This window comes from Piliocolobus tephrosceles, chromosome 3 (assembly GCF_002776525.5).
Source record: "Piliocolobus tephrosceles isolate RC106 chromosome 3, ASM277652v3, whole genome shotgun sequence".
Classification (NCBI taxonomy): domain Eukaryota; kingdom Metazoa; phylum Chordata; class Mammalia; order Primates; family Cercopithecidae; genus Piliocolobus; species Piliocolobus tephrosceles.
Genome location: NC_045436.1, coordinates 113,863,627 through 113,882,733, shown reverse-complemented (window position 1 = coordinate 113,882,733; position 19,107 = coordinate 113,863,627). Strand labels below are relative to the sequence as shown.

Here is a 19,107-nt window from a genome sequence, read left to right as displayed (position 1 = left end):
TTTTTTTTTTTTTTTTTTTTTTTTTTTTTTTGAGACGGAGTCTTGCTGTGTCGCCCAGGCTGGAGTGCAGTAGCCCGATCTCGGCTCACTGCAAGCTCCGCCTCCCGGGTTCACGCCATTCTCCCGCCTCAGCCTCCGAGTAGCTGGGACTACAGGCGCCCGCCACCACGCCCGGCTAGTTTTTTGTATTTTTAGTAGAGACGGGGTTTCACCATGTTAGCCAGGATGGTCTCGATCTCCTGACCTCGTGATCCACCCGCCTCGGCCTCCCAAAGTGCTGGGATTACAGGCTTGAGCCACCGCGCCCGGCCCGAACACACCTACTTTTTCAAGTGGCACTGTCCATAAATACTTTAAAAGTATCACAGCCTACAAAGCCTCTTGTTTCCTGAAACGGTTACTCATAAACTATAACTTCTCATGCCTTCTACTCTTGAATGGAAAGGTAATACAAATGAAAAAGAAACCTGGCCAATGGGCAAAGAAACCTGGATGGTTCTAATACCAACAATTTAGATAAAATATTTGGAGAATGCTAATTTTTTATTTTGTTTAAGACAGATTGAAGGGCGGGAACGAAGTCTTATGCCTGTAATCCCAGCACTCTGGGAGGCCGAGGTGAGCGGATCACCTGAGGTCGGGAGTTCGACACCAGCCTAACCAACATGGAGAAACCCTGTCTCTACTAAAAATACAAAATTAGCCAGGCGTGGTGGTGATGCCTGTAATCCCAGCTACTTGGGAGGCTGAGGCAGGAGAATCGCTTGAATCCGGAAGGCAGAGGTTGCGGTGAGCCGCGACCACGCCATTGCACTCCAGCCTGGGCAACAAGAGCGAAACTCCATCTCAAAAAAAAAAAAAAGAAAGAAAGAAAGAAAAAGAAAAGACAGATTGAAATCTTTTATAGATCAAAGAACGAGATAACAGAAGCTTTAAAAAGTACTTATACTTACTGTTTCTTCAATCCGTTCGCATAGAAAGACCCAAAGGTTTTCAACTTGTAAACAAATTTGAGGTGAAATGCATATCACTCGCAGGTCCAAAAGATGCTGCCTAGCAAACTAGCAATTCCAGTGCTGCTGTGATTTCTTCTGCGGACGCAGTCACGAGTCCAGGGCGAAGCAGGCAGGGAGGCAGGTGGGCCTCCGTCCGCCGCAAGCTCACACTTAGGAGGACCACGGGCCGCATGCTGTCGTCGTCAAGGCAACGACCTCACTCTGTCCCCAACCATAGGCACAAAGTCTTGGGAGAGAGATACAGCACAGGTCAGAATGCGTTCACGGTAGGCACCAACGCCTGTGAAGGCCAGGGGCTAGAAAGCAATTAGCTGGGTGAGAGGCAGCACCTCCCAGCTTGTAAGGCGCCCAGTACCTGGAGCCTGGGAACCTGCACCGCTCCAACTACCCCTGGGCCAAGGTGTTGGCCGCGGAGCTGGAAGGGGGCGGTTCCTCACCCGCCCCGAGTGCCCCAAGCCTCCCTTGTTCTGATTGGCCGAGCCGTGTCGTCACGAGCCATGATTGGCTCAGGGCCAACCACCCCGCCCCTTCACCTAGGGCTCGGCCCAGGTTCTGCTCCCTGACACGCAGAGGCCCTGCGTCCCCACACGCCTTGGTTCTCGTCACGAGACGCCTTTCTGCCTTCGCCAGGGGGAGGAGGCGATTGTGATGCCCACGCGAAGGGTAAAGGTGGCGGTTATGTAGGACTGAGAAGACTATGCAAAATGCGATACGGTTTCCCTCACAGCCAAGCTGCTGGGCAGGGGAGGGCCCGGGTTTCCTGAGTCGCGAAGGCGCGGCCTGACCGCGATTCCAAGCTTCCTTTCCGTTCTGGGCGGTGGGGCCAGTGTGAGCCAGGTAGGAGATGACGGTGACAGTCTAGGAGGTGATGATTAGTAGGCGAGGCAAGTGGAAGAAGGTAGCTGATGACAGACCTGATGTTAGGAGGGACCTTGGGGAGGCCAGTCTGGCCACTGAAAGTGAGGGAAAACACTTTGAGATGGAGGAAGGGGAAGAGAGGGAATGAGTGGAATGGGAAAGCGCTGGGATGGCTGGGGATCTGGAGGACACGCACAACACCCGCGTATGGCAGCCAAATGGGGTGGAGTTAGGGCTTGCGATAAAACTTGCCTTAAATGCAAAAATGCAGCTCAATCCATGACTGAGCAAGACTGGTAGGTCAGAATCATGCACAGGCTTAAATCACACAGGAACAGAGCTTTCCCTATTTTCAGGGGATCTGAGGCAGCGAGGAGGCCATAAGGCCAGTAAAATAACACTTTCAATCATGATAACTAAACATTTCGTGATCATTTTGGTCTCTAAACTACTTTGATTTAGGGAATAGAGTGTTTCTGGATAGCAGACAAATGTCTACCATATACCCTAGTCAATATTAAGGTATTAATAATTAATGTTAAGGTATTGATTCCTTCTTGTACATTAAGAAATAGACATTCTTTTTATAGTCTTTTGTGAGTTTGGTTAGTTTGCATTAATCTCCCAGTGGTTAATTACCTTGGCCAAACTGCTTCAAATCTAGTTCCTGAACCTGTAATATTGAGAACCGGACCTGAGGTCTAGTTATGTCTTTGAATAGAATTATTTGGTCAATTCAAGATGTGAGTCTTAATGTAGCAATTAGCTCTATTCTTAGCTGTGACCAAGTTGTGAGAAACCTTGTCCCATTTTGGTACCTCTATAGCCTATAAGAGACTCTGATGAACTTCTTTTGTATGGGGGTAGATCCAATTTTGTTGGGCCTGAGGCTCAAAAACAAGAGTGCAAAACTATTTTACTTTTGCAATTTTATAATCATATGCAACCATATAACATTTTAAGGCCCCTTCATGCAAGAGGCCTAGAAGCTTAAATGATCCATTCATACCTCACAGGGAACCAAAGGATAAAGACTGAAAATACTGGATTTGGCAAACAAGTGATGCTTTAGAAAACAATTTCAGCCAGACGGGGTGGCTCATGCCTGTAATCCCAGCACTTTGGGAGGCCGAGGCGGGCGGATCACCTGAGGTCAGGAGTTTGAGACCAGCCAGGCCAACATGGTGAAACCCCGTCTCTACTAAAAATACAAAAATTAGCTGGGCATGGTTGTGGGCGCCTGTAATCCCAGCTACTTGGGAGGCTGAGGTAGCTTGATTCCCCGAGAGGCGGAGGTTGCAGTGAGCCAAGATTGCACCACTGCACACCAGCCTGGGCGACACAGTGAGACTTTGTCTCAAAAAAATAAAAAGAAATAAAAAGAAAACAATTTCAGTAAGAACTGAGTTTGAAAGCCAGTTGTAGAGCACAGAGGATATTAAAGACTTACACATTCTGGCCATCTACAGGATTGTTATAGAGAAGGTATTATGTAGGAACAGGATTGTGTTACTATTTTTTCTTTCTTTCTTTCTTTTTCTGAGGCAGAGTCTTGCTCTGTTGCCCAGGCTGGAGTGCAGCAGCACGATCTCGGCTCACTGCAACCTCCGCTTCCCAAGTTTAAGCCATTCTTCTGTCTCAGCCTCCCAGGTAACTGGGATTACAGGCACCCACCACTATGCCCAGCTAATTTTTTTCTATTTTTAGTAGAGAGAGGGTTTCGCCATGTTGACCCAACTGGTCTTGAATTCCTGACCTCAGTTGATCCGCCCGCCTCAGCCTCCCAAAGTGCTGGGATTAGAGGCGTGACCCATCGCACCCGGCCTATTTTTTCTTTTTAAAGCGGTAAATATTTATAGGGAAAAAAGAGTGGAGAGAGACCTTAAAGAGGGAAGAAATGCAATAATTAACGAAAAACCAAGGAGCGGTACTGAAGAGTAGGTAATACTGTATGAGAAGGGGTTAGGCTTGAAGAGGTTTAGAGAAAATGGAAAAAACTGAGAAAAGTGTAGAGCATACACTGTGGGCCCAGGTCATCTCAGTAAAAGAACTTTATTTTTGGATAAAAAGGTAATGGTGAGATAGAAGTTTAAGGATTTGAGAGCAGAAATACGTTAGAATAGTTACGAAGTCATTTTGATATAAAAGGAACACAAAATAGTAAAAATGTGCTCACTTGAGCCTGGACACCATGAATTTACAGTGAACCAACTGACACTGGTGCCCAGAATTGGGCAACCCCAAAGGAAAGAATGGAGAAAATAGATGGTATATAAGCCGCCTCTTTTAGAGAACTGATAATGCAACAAGATTAAACAAAGGAGTTAAGGAATTTCAGAACAAGGATCACTGAGAAAAAGGAATCAAAGATGCTGGAGAAAATACCACTAAAATTGCTTGCCATGGGCTCCTGCTAGATAGGAAGATAAATTTTGACAGCAGTTAGCTAATAAACTGAAAACAAGCCAGGCACAGTGGCTCACACCTGTAATCCCAGCACTTTGGGAGGCCGAGGCGGGTGGACCACAAGGTCAGGAGTTTGAGACCATTCTGGCTAACATGGGGAAACCCCATCTCTACTAAAAATACAAAAAAATTAGCCAGGCGTGGTGGCAGACGCCAGCTACTTGGGAGGCTGAGACAGGAGAATGGTGTGAACCCGGGAGGGGGAGCTTGCAGTGAGCCCAGATCGCGCCACTCCACTCCAGCCTGGGGGACAGGGCAAGACTTTGTCTCAAAAATAAATAAATAAATAAACTGAAAACAGAGGCACCAAGGGTCTGGAAGTCATCATAGGCATGAAGAGTAAGTTTAAGAATAAGTTTAAAGGAGCAATATAGGAGGAAAAAGTTATCAGAGAAAGCAGTTTGTGTATTCCAGTTGTTGGAAATGGCACAGGATGATCAGTTCTAAAGGGTGGAGTATTTGGCTGTTTCTTGGGTAGCTGAAGTTGAGTGGAAAATGTCATTGAGTTCAAAGAAACTTGAGATCACAGTATGAAAAGTTCATTAACATGAACGACCCAAGTAGGACTATAGTGGAAGAGGCTGAGAAAGACATGATTCACTGAAGAAAGTGAAAATGTTCCAAAAATCTAAAGAAAACAGTATACGAGTGCATGAGGTGGATGTCAAGAGAGGACAGCTCGAGAGATGGCAATAGCAGTGAAATAAATGTGAAATAGATTAAGGACCATATGACCCAGCAATTCCACTTCCAGGTATTATAAGATAAATAAAAACATGTTCACATAAAAACTTACACACAAATGCTCACAACAGCATTATTAATAGCCAAAAAAAAAAAAAAATAGAAAAAACCCAAATGTCCGTCAGCTGAGGAATAAAATGTGGTGTATTCAACTTAATGGAATATTACTTAACCATAAAAGGAAGTGCTGATACATGATGGATGAATCTTGAAAACACTATGCCAAGGGAAAGAAGCCAGACACAAAAAGGCACATATTATACCAAGTGTCCAGCCTAGGCAAATCCATAGAAACAGAAAGTACATTAGTGGTTACCAGGGGCTGTGGTTAGATGGGAATGGAAAGTGACTACAGATAGGTATGAGATTTATTTTTGGGGTGATGAAAATGTTCTGGAATTAGGTAGTGGTGATGGTTATATAACCTTGTGAATATATGAAAAACCACTGAATTGTACACTGAAAAGGGTGAATTTTATGTAATTTGTATCTCAACTTAAAAATAATAGACTAGAGGGGGATTAGAAATTATAGCCTGCCCAGAAGTATTTTCCAATGAATTTATATATTTTAGTTTAGCGTAGACCCATTCTTCCTCACATTAGCAATCATCTCTTAAATTGCTGTCCACAACAATCATTTTCTACATATCTTGACATCCAAAAAACAATGTGCTTGGGCCATTTTCTTTCCCATCCCCAACTAGTCCCACCAAAAAGTCACTCACTTAAGCTCCATGAGATCCTGACTGATGAGGTTTTGGCATCACCTCAATTGAGTCATCAAATGAAAGGGCCGTAAAATCTTTAGACTACAAAAGGTTCTTCATTATCAGTATATTATAGAACATGCAACAATGAATACATTTCCCCATTCTATTAAGAAAATGGACTGACTCATTTTGAAGTTTTAAGTTTTTTTGATGAGAGGACATTTGCTAAACCTAGCAGTTTAATGACTTGATTACTACATTAAAAGATTATGAAGACAACTAGATTTGAAAACCTAAAGTATAAGGTGCCACTTATTTTGCCAAATTCAACATATACCACACCTTGCCGTATCAGCCACCAGCATCTATACCATAATGGTTGTGAACATAGGAATCCATTCCTCAAATATTAAAAATAGTATATATTCTTTCCTACTTAGTTAACCATGGTAATAAATAAAATAGTATACCTTCTGGTTGTTTGCACTATAAGTAACATGCCTCTTATTACCCTCCCTTACTTTTCATTTCCTTCTAGCCTCACCCCATTCCTCTGTTCATCCTCCTCATAGCAAAACTACAGAAAAAGTTGGTGTTCATTAGTTCAATTTCTGATAATCCAGTCCTCTCTTGGGCTTCATCCTTATTACTTCTTTGAAATAGTTCTTACCAAAGTCACTATGGCCTACATACTGCCAAAGACATCTGTAGTGGAGCTTACTAGCTACTCACAATAAGCTGATTTCTCTTTTGCCTGTACGCATGGCTTATTTTTTGCAACCTCCATGAAGTTGGGAATGGCTATGTGATTGAATTCAAGCCAATGGAATATGAGATGTGCACATTCCTATTCCTGGCCCATAAAAATCTAGCACTCATGATCCTCCATGCTCTTTTTCCCTTTCAGTTAGCTATAGTAGAGATGATTCCGTAATCTTGGAGCCACCTATTGAAGTTGGTAGAGCCTTCATTCACCTGTTTTTCTAAATAGCTACATGGGAGGAGGGCCAGACCACTGGCCTTTTCACTGCCACTCTAATACGTTTTCCAGGAAGCAGGGAAAAAAAACTATTTTATCTAAGCCATTAGACATTTTGGGATCTATTTATTATAGCAGTTAGCCCACTCTAATTCACTTCCTATTTTATTTGAACTTTCAGCAGCATTTGACACAACTGTCTATCCTTTTCTTCTGATAAACTCTTGAAACTTGGCTTCCCATGACACCAACACTTATCATATTTTGTCTCATTGTTTTCTTTGTATGCTCCTCTCCTGCACTATAATCCTAAGTTTTGGAAGTATCTGAGGTCTCATTCGTCAGCCTCATCTCTTCTATACATACTCTTCTTAAGTGATCTCATCTAATCCAAAGGCTGCAAAGATCTATTTGCACCACTCACAGCACAGACTTCTCAGAACTCCAGAATCACACATTTAATTGCCTGACATTTCTTCTTGGATATCCAATTGGCATGTGAAACTTAACATGGCTAAAACAGAACTGTTGATTTCCCCTCCACAATCCACTTCTCTTTCCCTATGTGAGTACCATAGCCGTCCATCCAAGGTGCCCCCAAATCCTATGAGTCAACCTTGAGTCTTCCCTCCCTCACATTCAAAATCCAATCCCTAAGCAACTTTATAGGTTCTACCTCAAAAACATATCTCATTAACTGACCACTAACCACCATCTCCACTGCTACAACCCTTATCCAAGCTACTATCACCTGTCACCTGACAGTTCTTCCTAATTCAGATCACATCAATATTCAGATCCCTACAATCCCGAGTAAAATTCAAAATACAAGACCACCCTCAATTTAGCTCTTCCTACCTCTTAATATCTACCTATTAATATCATCTGCATTATCACTAGAGCCATACTGGCCTTCTTATTGCCCTTTAAGATACCAAACTCCTTCCAAAAACAGGGCCTCCGTATTTTCACTTGGAACGCTTTACCCCTGGATTTACTCAAGGCCGTCTTCTCTTCAAATCTTAGGTATACCTCTTTTCATTACCATCCTGGGTAGAACAGCCCCATCTCCGGTCACTATTCTCCTGTATTAGTTCTACCCCAATTAGCCATGTGGTCTTGAACAAATAGCTAGCCCTTTGTGCCTGAGTTAACCCTTCTGTAAATCGTACTACTCTCATAGGATTACCATTAGGATTAAATAGGTTGTATTCTGCTCAGGACAAATCAGAACTGAAATTAACATGCTTGCTGCCTCTCTCCCTCAAAATACAAATTTCCTAAAGGTAGGTTGCATCTGCTGTACTGCCAGCCAGCATCTAGGCAAGTTTCTGGCACATATTCAGTGCCAATATTCATTAATGGCTATATAAGTTCTTCTCACATCTTTCACATATATGTGTTACTTTATTATTTGTGCCTGCCTTGAAACACCATTCTAAGTCATTCCAAGTCACCTTCCAATGAAATGTCTCACATCTGCTTTCTATTCCAAAAAGCTCATCACTGTGTCAGGCAGTTTTTTTGTTTGTTTTTAACTTCTCCAAGCTTTAGTGCACCTCTTAAAAAACTTTTAAAGAGGATTATCAGAATAAAAGGTATAATGTATATAAAATGACAGGTCATCAAAAAATATTCCCTTTTTCATAGACACAGTATTCAACATCTATCAACTTCTGTTCCAAGTCCCCACTCTGCCTTATTAATTAATGCTGTGCTTCCTCAATATAATTCCTGATGAAGGGATCCTTAATTTTAGGCCTGCTAGTGCTCCAGACTGAGTTTACAATTTTCTAAAATAAAGCCAGGATAAAAATGCATTCCATTCAAAGTTTACATTCCTGGTGTTTAAAACCCCTTTTCTAAAATTTAATGACTCATTCTGAAGTTGATTTTATAGCCCTTTAATTTTGAGACAGGGTTTCACTCTGTTTTCCGGACTGGAATGCAAGTGGTGTGAACATGGCTCACTGCAGCCTTGACCTCCTGGGCTCAAGCGATCCTCCCACATCAGCCCCTTAGTAGCTGAGACTACAGGCATGTGCTAACATGCTTGGTTAATTTATTTTTTGTGGAGACCAGGTCTTGCCATGTTTCCCAGGCTGGTCTTGAATTCCTGTGCTCAAGTGATCTTGCTTCTTCAGCCTCCCAATGTGCTAAGATTACAAGTGTGAGCCGCCACACCCAGCCTGTGTCACCCTTTAAAGCAGATCGACACTTTGATAATTCATCATTCAAATTGTCTCATACTATAGTATCCTGAGCCTCCATATCTGTGGCTGTAAACAAGTAGACTTAGCTTGCTTAAATCAGATGCTATTTCTCCCTCAGATATAATAGTCGTAGACTATAACAGCTTACCAGTTCTGCTTCCATTCTTGTGATTATACCACCTATTTTCAGTACAGCATATTTCATCACTCTGATGCTTTCTTCTTTAATGGCTTCCTAAGGCAATTAGAAAAAAAATCCAAATAAACTCCTTACCCTGGCTTACGAGCTTGAGAGAATCCTGTCTTCTACCTCACCTCTTACCACTTTGCCACTCCTTGACTCACTCCATCCAACCTCTTCCAGTTACCCTCCAAGCTATTCCAGTTTTACAGACTGCATTAGCTAGTCCTTTTGGTGGTGTGTCCCTGCATTAAATGTCAACTCTAGAACAGGTGACTGGGGAACACCTGCCTCAAGTTGCCACTGAGAGGCTTTGTATTATCTTAATGTTCTACATCACATTTACAACTACTTCTCCATTATCAAGTAACTACTCTCTGGGAGACCAATGGCCTATTCATTCATGTATCCTTAACATCAATAATAGGTCCTAGTGCACAGAGGTGCTTAATAAACATTGTTCAGGCTGGGCACGGTGGCTCACTCCTGTAATCCCAACACTTTGAGAGGCTGAGGTGGGCGGATCACCTGAGGTCGGAAGTTTGAGACCAGGCTGACCAACATGGAGAAACCCCGTCTCCACTAAAAATGCAAAATTAGCCGGGCATGGTGGTGCATGCCTGTAATCCCAGCTACTCAGGAGGCTGAGGCGGGAGAATCACTTGAACCCAGGAGGTGGATGTTGCGGTGAGCCAAGATCGCGCCATTGCACTCCAGCCTGGGCAACAAAGAGCGAAACTCCGTCTCAAAAAAATAAATAAAAAATAAAAAAAAGAGTAAATATTGTTCAATGGTTGGTCTTCACTAAAACAATGAACTATATAAAACAGAAATATCTGAAGAAAAAAATACGTACGCCAAGTCATTCATAGGAACCATGTATGGGCTGCATTATGGGAGCTCATTATTTTGGATCATCTGTATTTTCCATAATGTGCACAGCATGTATTTGTTTTTAATTGTGGTAAAATACACATATTTCATATATTATTTTCAAAATAAAAAGGACATAAGTCAAGGGAGCCAAACACAATGTACGAAGTAACACTCCTAGCTAGACTGATCTTTTCAAGTCTTACATCAAAATCCCATAAAGCATTTCTCTAGCACTCCTGTCCCTCCTTTAACGATTTTTTCCCCCTCTTGTGTTCCTATCCTTCACATTTTATTTCTCCAATTATTCAAGTGAGGAACTTGAGATTCTTTGATACTACCCTTTTTCTCACCAAGACCTGGGCATATTACCTTCAAATATTCCAAATGCATCAACTTTAGATTTCTAGCACTGCCACTCTAGTCTAAGCTATAATAGCTCTTGACTGAAATATTGCAACATCCCTTTACCTGGTTTACTCCAATACATCATTATTGAACTCCTTCAATTTGTTTACTCTGCAGCAAGAGACATTTCAAAATAGAAATCCTGTCACTAATTACCTTCCCCCTACACCTACCTACCTGCCAAAAATCACCAACTTCCCCATTGCAGTTGGTTGGGATAAAGACCAACCTCTGTTAGGCCAACTAGACTCTTTACTGCCTGACCCCTAGCTATTCTTCTAAACAGGCACCTACTCAATTTCCCCATAGGGCTTCTTCAGGGGCCTTTTTAACTTAAGAGTGGGAATCTTATGTAATCATTTCTTTTTTCTTTTTTTTCCCTTTTTTGAGATGGAGTGTCACTCTTGTTGCCCAGGCTGGAGTGCAATGGTGCAATCTCGGCTCGCTGCAACCTCCGCCTCCCAGGTTCAAGCAATTCTTCTGTCTCAGCCTCCCGAGTAGCTGGGATTACACGCATGTGCCACCATGCCTGGTTAATTTTTTGTATCCTTAGTAGAGACAGGGTTTCACCATGTTGGTCAGGATGGTCTCAAACTCCTGACCTCAGGTGATCTGCCCACCTCGGCCTCCCAGAGTGCTGGGATTACAGGAGTGAGCCATTAGGTACTACTAATCATTTCTTAGTAGTACCTAGAACAGTGCTTGGTATTTTGAAATTCAATGGCTAATGAATGAACTGAGCCAGTGGAAGTTAGAATAACATGAACAGGTCTTGTGGCAGGGAAAATGGACAATAAAGGAGGAGGGAGACAAAGTATGGAATGGAAAAGATGAGACTTCAAACATTTCTAGGCTGATTAAATCAGAAAATGAGATGTTCATCATCAGAGCCAGGTATACACAGGTTAAGTTGCATAGGAAAAAAAAAATACACTGTTTTGGACTTACCAATTTTGAATTATCAAAAGGGAACTAGCCAAAAGGATATTTAAAAAGACATGTCTAGAATGCAGGGTAGGTAGACAGCAGAAATGCAATTGAGTCAATAACAGCTAACACTGGCCAGGGGCGGTGGCTCACGCCTATAATCCCAGCACTTTGGGAGGCCAAGGTGGGTGGATCACCTGAGGTCAGGAGTTTAAGACCAGCCTGGCGAACATGGTGAAACCCTGTCTCTACTAAAAATACAAAAATTAGCAGGGCGTGGTGGCAGGCACCTGTAATCTCAGCCACTTGGGAGGCTGTGGCAGGAGAATTGCTGGAATCTGGGAGGCAGACGTTGCAGTGAGCCAAGATTGCGCTATTGCACTCCAGCCTAGGGCAACAACAAGACTCCATCTCAAAAAAACAAAACACAAAAAAACAGCTAACATCAGTGACATTTTAAGTGCTTTACATGTTAACTCTGTGAGTTCTCACAATCACCCATCCCATTTCACAAATGAGGGGACAAGCACAGAAAAACGCTTACCATTGAATGATGGAGCTGCCATCCAAGCCCAGGCTGTCTCCAAAGTTCTGCTCTTGATTATCATATAGTATATGGAATTTACTAAGTGGATAATATATTGAAGCCAATGTAGTGCCTGGCCTAAATAAAACAACTCAGAGAAATTTTGTGGGGAAAATAGACAAGGGACAGAAGGAACTAGTAGGGTATGGTGACAATAGAAAAACAGGGGCAGTGAGGCTGGGCATGGTGGCTCACGCCTATAATCCCAGCACTTTGGGAGGCCCAGGCGGGTGGATCACGTGAAGTTCGGAGTTCGAGATCAGCCTGGTCAACATGGTGAAACCCCGTCTGTACTAAAAATACCAAATTAGCTGGGCGTGGTGGCAGGCGCCTGTAATCCCAGCCACTCAGGAGGCTGAGGCAGGAGAATCACTTGAACCCGGGAGGCGGAGGTTGTGGTGAGCCGAAATCAAGTCACTGCACTCCAGCCTGGGCAGTAAGAGTGAGACTCTGTCTCAACAACGACAAAAAAAAAAAACAGGAGCAGTTAAAGGAATATTAATGTCACAAAAGTGAATGCATTTCAAGGAGGCAGCCAGCTTTATCAACCTTTCAGAGGTCAGCTGGGTGTGGTGGCTCATGCCCCGTAATCCCAGCACTTTGGGAGGCTGAGCGGGGCGGATCACGAGGTCAGATCGAGACCATCCTGGCTAACACGGTGAAACCCTGTCTCTACTAAAAACACAAAAACTTAGCCTGGCATGGTGGCAGACGCCTGTAGTCCCAGCTACTTGGGAGGTGAGGCAGAATTGCTTGAACCTGGGAGGTGGAGGTTGCAGTGAGTTGAGATCGTGCCACTGCACTCCAGCCTGGGTTGACAGAGCAACACTCCGTCTCAAAAAAAAAAAAAAACAAAAAACAAAAAAACTTTAGAGGTCAAAGACAAAGATCAGTTAATTTCGTAATTAACAGAAGGCTAGTAATGTTTCTGTTAATGCGTATTTCTGAATCTGCACTTACAGTATTTTGCCCAACATTTGATGCTAAAAAGACTTTTGAAAAATTTCATATATCCTAGACTTCTTATATTTCTGAAGCATGTGAAACATGAGTACATGTACTACATAAACAGATTAGTAGACTTTAGTCCTTATCAAAAACTGCCAGAAACTTCTTTAGGAATAATGTGCAAATTATTTTCTATATGAATGTACTTAAATCACAAATTTCTTTCGTGACTTAAATTGTTTGTCCAGTAATTTTACATAAGAGCACTGGCATCAAACTGATCAAAAAGTCTTAACTAGGAAGTCTTATAACACTTATAAGGGTCTCTATTGATCTGCAGCTAAAATATATATTATGATGAGCAACTCAACCTCTTGAGTGGCTGTTTTCAGATATGTTGTTCCATAGAAATTCCCAGGACCAACTACTAATTTGCTCTTTCAAATTTGAACCTATTTTCAGCAGTGTGGGATGCACATTTTATCCCCTTTAAAAAATGTTTTTCCATAGTCAGAGTTAGATAAATTATTACATTATAATTAGAAGTCAGTTTACAAAAGGTTTAAGTCTTCCTTCCCCGTAAGATGAAGCAATGGTTATTCTGGTTTCTTCCCAGTACAAGTTTGCGAAGACTGATTTAGAAATCTTAAAGTGTTATTAACAGTAGATAAAATTCAACTATATCATCCCCTTTAGGAAGGAAAAGGTTCAAGTTCTGAAATTACACATGCCTTAGGACCTCATTTTTCATTGAAAGCATGACTATATATGGCTAATGAGTACATCAATATTTTTGTAGAGCTTGATAAATTCAATCTGCTCATCCCTTCTTTTCTCCTTTCTTGTAAGATGCAAGGCAGAAATACTTCAGAAAATCCAAGGTTGTAATCTGCTTCAGATCATTCTCATCATTCTTACTACTTATTATTCTAACATTCAACATGTATACCAGCTGTCTAACTGGATTGGGATAGATTTCTTAGAATGGTCAAGTGTTACTTAAATGTTTTACCTTTTTTATATATCAAATTTCACATATAAGAAATTGTTCTAAAACCCAACTGCTTATTATTCCCACTTAGTCTGTATGAAATGCAACTGGGAGAAAACATTTGGGAACAACAAAAACTATAAATTAGGGACATAGATAAATGCTGCAGACATCAGTAGTTTATTGTTTGTTTAGTCCAAACACATTCAATATGGAAACTCAAAGAATACTTTCCACCTGAAACAATTAAACTAGATTCTACTAGCATATAATGCTTAACACATTACAGCAATAAAGATGGTAATCCATTGTTTTCTATACCTACTAAAGCCAAGATGGTAAAGCCAATTTGGTTGCAATAGTGTCATAAGGATAGAATATTACCATCAAAAAATAAAACAAAATCAGCAAATAACAGTAATGGTAGATGAATATTTTTACTGTTTCACTGAAAAGAGGACAAAATGTTGAAAGTCCACAGTACTGCAGGTGAACAATCACCATGTAAACTTCTCCATATGATGTTTTAATGTTTTATTCATGGTATGTAAAGACTGAGGCTGAATGGCTCTTTGCTCTACTTTTCTATTATTACACTTAACATTTGTCATTACTTTTGGTGCCAGAACAGTTTTCATGGATGGCAGGGCAATATCCTGAATTGGAAATTATATATATGTACATATATATACAAGTATATATATGTGTGTGTGTGTATACATATATAAACAAATAGAAGAAAATATGCTTGGGGGAAAAAAAAACAATGACAATAAAACAACTGCTTCTTTAAAAGTAGTATTAATAAAGGCTTCAAAACTCCAAAGTAATTTTCTGGTAAGAACTTCAAGTACTATACATCAGAAAGTATAAAACTGTTTCAAACAGAAAAAAAAAAAAAAATTTCCTTAGGCCCCCCAAAAATGGAAACTATGAAAACCTGTGTCCCCAAAATATATGCAATAGTGCAAGACTTTCCCTCCAACATGGAAGACCTCTTTCAAAGGGGGAAAAAGGGACAGATTTTACTCATATTGCCCAGTACATGAAAAACAAAATACAGGTATCATTTGCTAGTTTACTAAAGAGCAAACAGTTGCCTAATTCAGAACCAATTTGCTACTATGTCAAGTGCATATCTTGTCTGTTTTACAAAGATAGAATGGAGAAGTCTTCCATGCTAACGAGCAGCTTTAAGTGGTCACACTTATTTACCCCACTCCTGCCTGAAACATCAGAAACTGGTATGTACTGATTGCTCCAAGCACAAAATTGGATAAGCTTTGCCATACTTGTGGTTTACTGGAACTTGCTATAAAGACAGACAATAATCCAGCAGCTACAAACTCTGCTCACAGAATTGTTTAAAGATTCATGTAAAAATAAAAGATGTCGTCCCAGACTTAAATTCAGGAGCCACTCGGGTGCTGACATCAGTTCAAGAATTGTGCAAAATGAATGACAGTTCCCTGCCCCCCCCAAATAGAAAATGCAAACACTTAAAGAGCTGCTGTTCTTTTCTCCGAAAATTGCAGTATCCTCACTTCAGGCTTACTTGCCATTTATGGAATCTGACTGCTTTTAAAATGTCACTAAAAATGTACGTCAAGTTGACTGACTTTTCCAAGCCCTGAAGTGATACGTTTCAAGGTCCACATTTGAGCTAAGAGAAAAGTCAACTAGAGACTTACTCAAATAACCGACTTCCTCCTTCCCTCTCCCCACAAACACACAAGACTCCCTCCCTCCCACAGATAACACAAAGTTGTTAACTGAAGAACAAGATAAATAATATGCTAGTCCATTTTACTGATTTTAAAGATACTGCAATTTTTATACATTTCGATGATTTTCCAACATTTTGCAGCTGTTTGGCTTTGCAGCACAGCAATTCATACACTATACTGTACAAAATTACCAGCAAGACTGGAATGATGTATTAATAGAAGGCACCATCATGCTTATTACATTACCAGAGAACAAAAATACAGTAAAGACAATTTTCACTGTACACAGCTTAAAGAAAGGAAAAAAGGGGAGGAGGAGTGTGTTGAGCAGCCAGCCATCCCTGTACTGAAGAGGGGCAGGTAGAAAAATCTTAGATATGGAGCTACTAAATCTGGTCTAATGGTCAAGACCATCGCATTTGAAGTTCTAATTTTTGTTATTTAGTTCATAACTAAAATGACTTCCTTCTGGAATATACTTGTAGTCTTGTTAAGGTTTATGTGTACACACGCTGGTCACAGCAAGCAGATAAAATGCCCTCATCATTTCACAAGCTATTCTCTACCGGAAAAGAAGATGAAAGATTTTTTCCCTGTTGCCTCCTGTTGCAGATGTCAATGTTAATGAGTTCAGAATACCCATGAGTACATTTTGATGAGTGCATAACAAGTTTCTGTTGGTTTGTATTTTTGGGGGGAGCCAAGAAAAAAGGCAAGATTCTCCAATTGCACAAATTGCACTATGTGTTCCCAACATTAACAGGCAGAAACAGTAACACTTAAACAAAATGTGCAGCAGAAGATTTTTTTTTGACTCAAAGGACCTGAATTCAGTGGGCATGTCCTTTTAAGTTCACTTTGTCGTAGATAGTTTAAGATATGGTCATTTCTCAGTCCTTAATTCTCCAAGTCTAGATTTATAAATTAACAATGTGAATCCTGTTGTGAAATTGGGGAAATAATGTCCACCTCAATTTAACTGATAACCAAAAGATGCTTTTCACATCAAAGAAATGATCAAAAAGGCTGTGTCACATTCCAAAGCCAAAAAAAAAATTAACAAGAATGCAAACACGATGAATAATGTACCACTGCCAAGACTTTGCCAACAGTGGAGCTTCAGCGACGCTGTCCTGTGAAGCGGCCTTCCATTTGCCCGGTTCCTCTTCCAGAGCCAAGTTTCTGTGCCATGCCACCCCTTGGAGGAGGTCCTCTTCCATCACGATCACGCATCATTCCACCACCCACAATTCCACGTGGACCACCAGGACCTCGATCATTGCGCCTAATATCCCTGCGATCATCACCACCACCTCTGGTTTCTCGCTCTCTTGCAGCTCTTGTTTTTTTCTCTTCAACATTTAAACGTACTTCCCCTCGAAACATAATTGGCTTTATAAAAGAGGAGAAAAATATTTACATGGGCAGGTTAGACAGCAATAGAAATGTATTACTTTGAACAGGTAAGTTAGAGAAACATAAGGAACAAAACACTTTTACAAGCCCCCCGCCCCCAGAAACAGGGTCTCAGCTGTCACCCAGGCTGGTGACAGCCAGCGGCACAAGCATGGCTCACTGCAGCCTTGACATCCTGGGCTCAAGTGATCCTCCCACCTCAGCCACCTGAGTAGCTGGGATTATAGGTGTCCACCACCATGGCCGACTATTTTTGTTTTTTTAAAGACAATGTCTCACTGTTGCCCAGGCTGGTCTTGAACTCTCCTGAGCTCAAGCAATCCTCCTGCCTTAACCTCCCAAAGTGCTGGGATTACAAGTGTGAGTCACTATACCCAGCCAAAATTCTTAACATGCAATCTTTCCCACCTTCTTCAGCAAAGCAAATAACAAAATTTAAAATGATCCACAAACTGCTAACAAACCTTTCTCTTTGCATAAATACCATTTAATAACTATTTTTAGCTTTATTATTAAAAGATTTTCTATGGTTTTTAAATACCCCAAATTAATATATACAACGAAATAATAAAGTCTTGAATTATGCCCTTTAAATCACTTACTTTCGCAATTAAGATTCTCTGAACTGGTTCAGAGTCATCAAAAACCACAAAACCAAAATTTGGAAGCTTTCCCCCAACACCCTTGGTATTGATGCGAAGTTCCACAACGTTTCCAAAACCTGTGAAAATATACATTACATCAAGGGTTAAATATTTTTTAACAGAATACCTTGATGGCTCAAACTGTTCAGGATGAATAATCTTAATCTCCCTGATCCATTTTAAAATAAAACTCGCAAGCTTCTACACACAGTGATAGCCGACGTATTTACTCAAGCAGGCAATCACCTAAGATACCAAGTAGCCTGCCTGCCTGTTGTGTTACCTTTCTGCATCTTTATTAGTCCTTTCATAAGTAAACTGCATAACTCTGGAAAGACAATGTATTTTCTCCTAATACATTGACCCATTTGCCAAATGAATTCTTTATCTCTGAATTTATGACTGATTTATCCAGCTGTTTCTTCTAAACACTATCGAGCCAGGCGAAATCAACACTAAGCAGTCACTGAGAAACATCTGAGATAGTCTACTCCCTTCTGCACAATTAAGGTGAGTCTGGTAGCTGGAGACAGTATAAACAGAGAAACATTTTTTAAAAATAGTTATTAAAAAAGCTCCATATGCCTCTTAATTTAAAATAATTTAAAAACTTCTACAGCAAAATAAATCACTTACTCATGAAGAATTCTTTTAGTTCATTTTCATCAATATCATGTGGCAAGTTACCAACAAAAAGTTGATGACTATCTGGATAGCGAATTATTCTACGGTTGTCAGAGTCATTCTGTTCCATATCTCCTCTGCCTGAGAACAGAAATAGAGCAGATATTAAAGTTTACAATATCATAAAAACTACTTCAACAGAATGAATGTAAAAATCACTTAATATTGATATTCCTGTTTTAGTTTAATAAGACTAGGTGAGCTTCTTGAAAAAGAGGCAAAACTACTTATTACTAGTAGATTAGAAAACAGCATGACACTAAAATGTAAAGTGAGGACAATGACTAGGTCGCTAAAATAGCTTCTTCTAGATCTACTGGATTATACAAAAATCAAATACCAGTACAGGTATTCCTCCTTAACCAAACTGTTGCCATCACCCAGGAACCAAGCAGATTTCAGACAGTGAGGTACAGCTCTACTAAATATTTGCTTAGTCTTTTGAAATTCAAAATTCTTTGACTGTATGACATTACAGCAAATCAGTAAATTTTAACAGCAATTATCACATTTATGTAGTCTATACATATTAGTGTATGTATATGTATATAGATATACATAAAATCTTACTTGATTCTCTCAGTAACACAAGGAACACAGTGAGGAAAACAGGCAATACAAGAATAATTTGTGTAATATTTGACATCAAAGAAGCTCAGAATTTAAGGGTCTCTCTCCAGATCCTAAGTTTAATCAGTGACAAATTTAGGACTTCTAGTTCAGTAACGTATCAC

The 19,107-nt window shown here is 40.7% G+C and overlaps 2 protein-coding genes across 4 annotated transcripts in view; both read right to left on the bottom strand.

The window, feature by feature from the left end:
- CDKL2 (cyclin dependent kinase like 2) overlaps window positions 1-1,421 on the bottom strand; it is a 59,628-nt gene extending 58,207 nt beyond the window's left edge. The window contains exons 1-2 of the mRNA XM_026446918.1: window positions 1,372-1,421; window positions 954-1,242 (exon numbers count right to left, since the gene is read on the bottom strand). The gene's annotated coding sequence lies outside the window, so the exon portion shown is untranslated. The remainder of the gene's footprint in view (window positions 1-953; window positions 1,243-1,371) is intronic.
- Window positions 1,422-14,059: 12,638 nt separating this feature from the next.
- The window catches only part of G3BP2 (G3BP stress granule assembly factor 2), a 30,077-nt gene continuing 25,029 nt past the window's right edge, over window positions 14,060-19,107 (bottom strand). For all 3 annotated transcript variants that reach the window (XM_023189793.1, XM_023189795.1, XM_023189794.1), the window contains 3 exons: window positions 18,326-18,454; window positions 17,648-17,766; window positions 14,060-17,021 (listed from right to left, as the gene is read on the bottom strand). In XM_023189793.1, coding sequence (XP_023045561.1) covers window positions 16,749-17,021; window positions 17,648-17,766; window positions 18,326-18,454 — 521 coding nt within the window. In that variant the 3' untranslated portion in view covers window positions 14,060-16,748. The remainder of the gene's footprint in view (window positions 17,022-17,647; window positions 17,767-18,325; window positions 18,455-19,107) is intronic.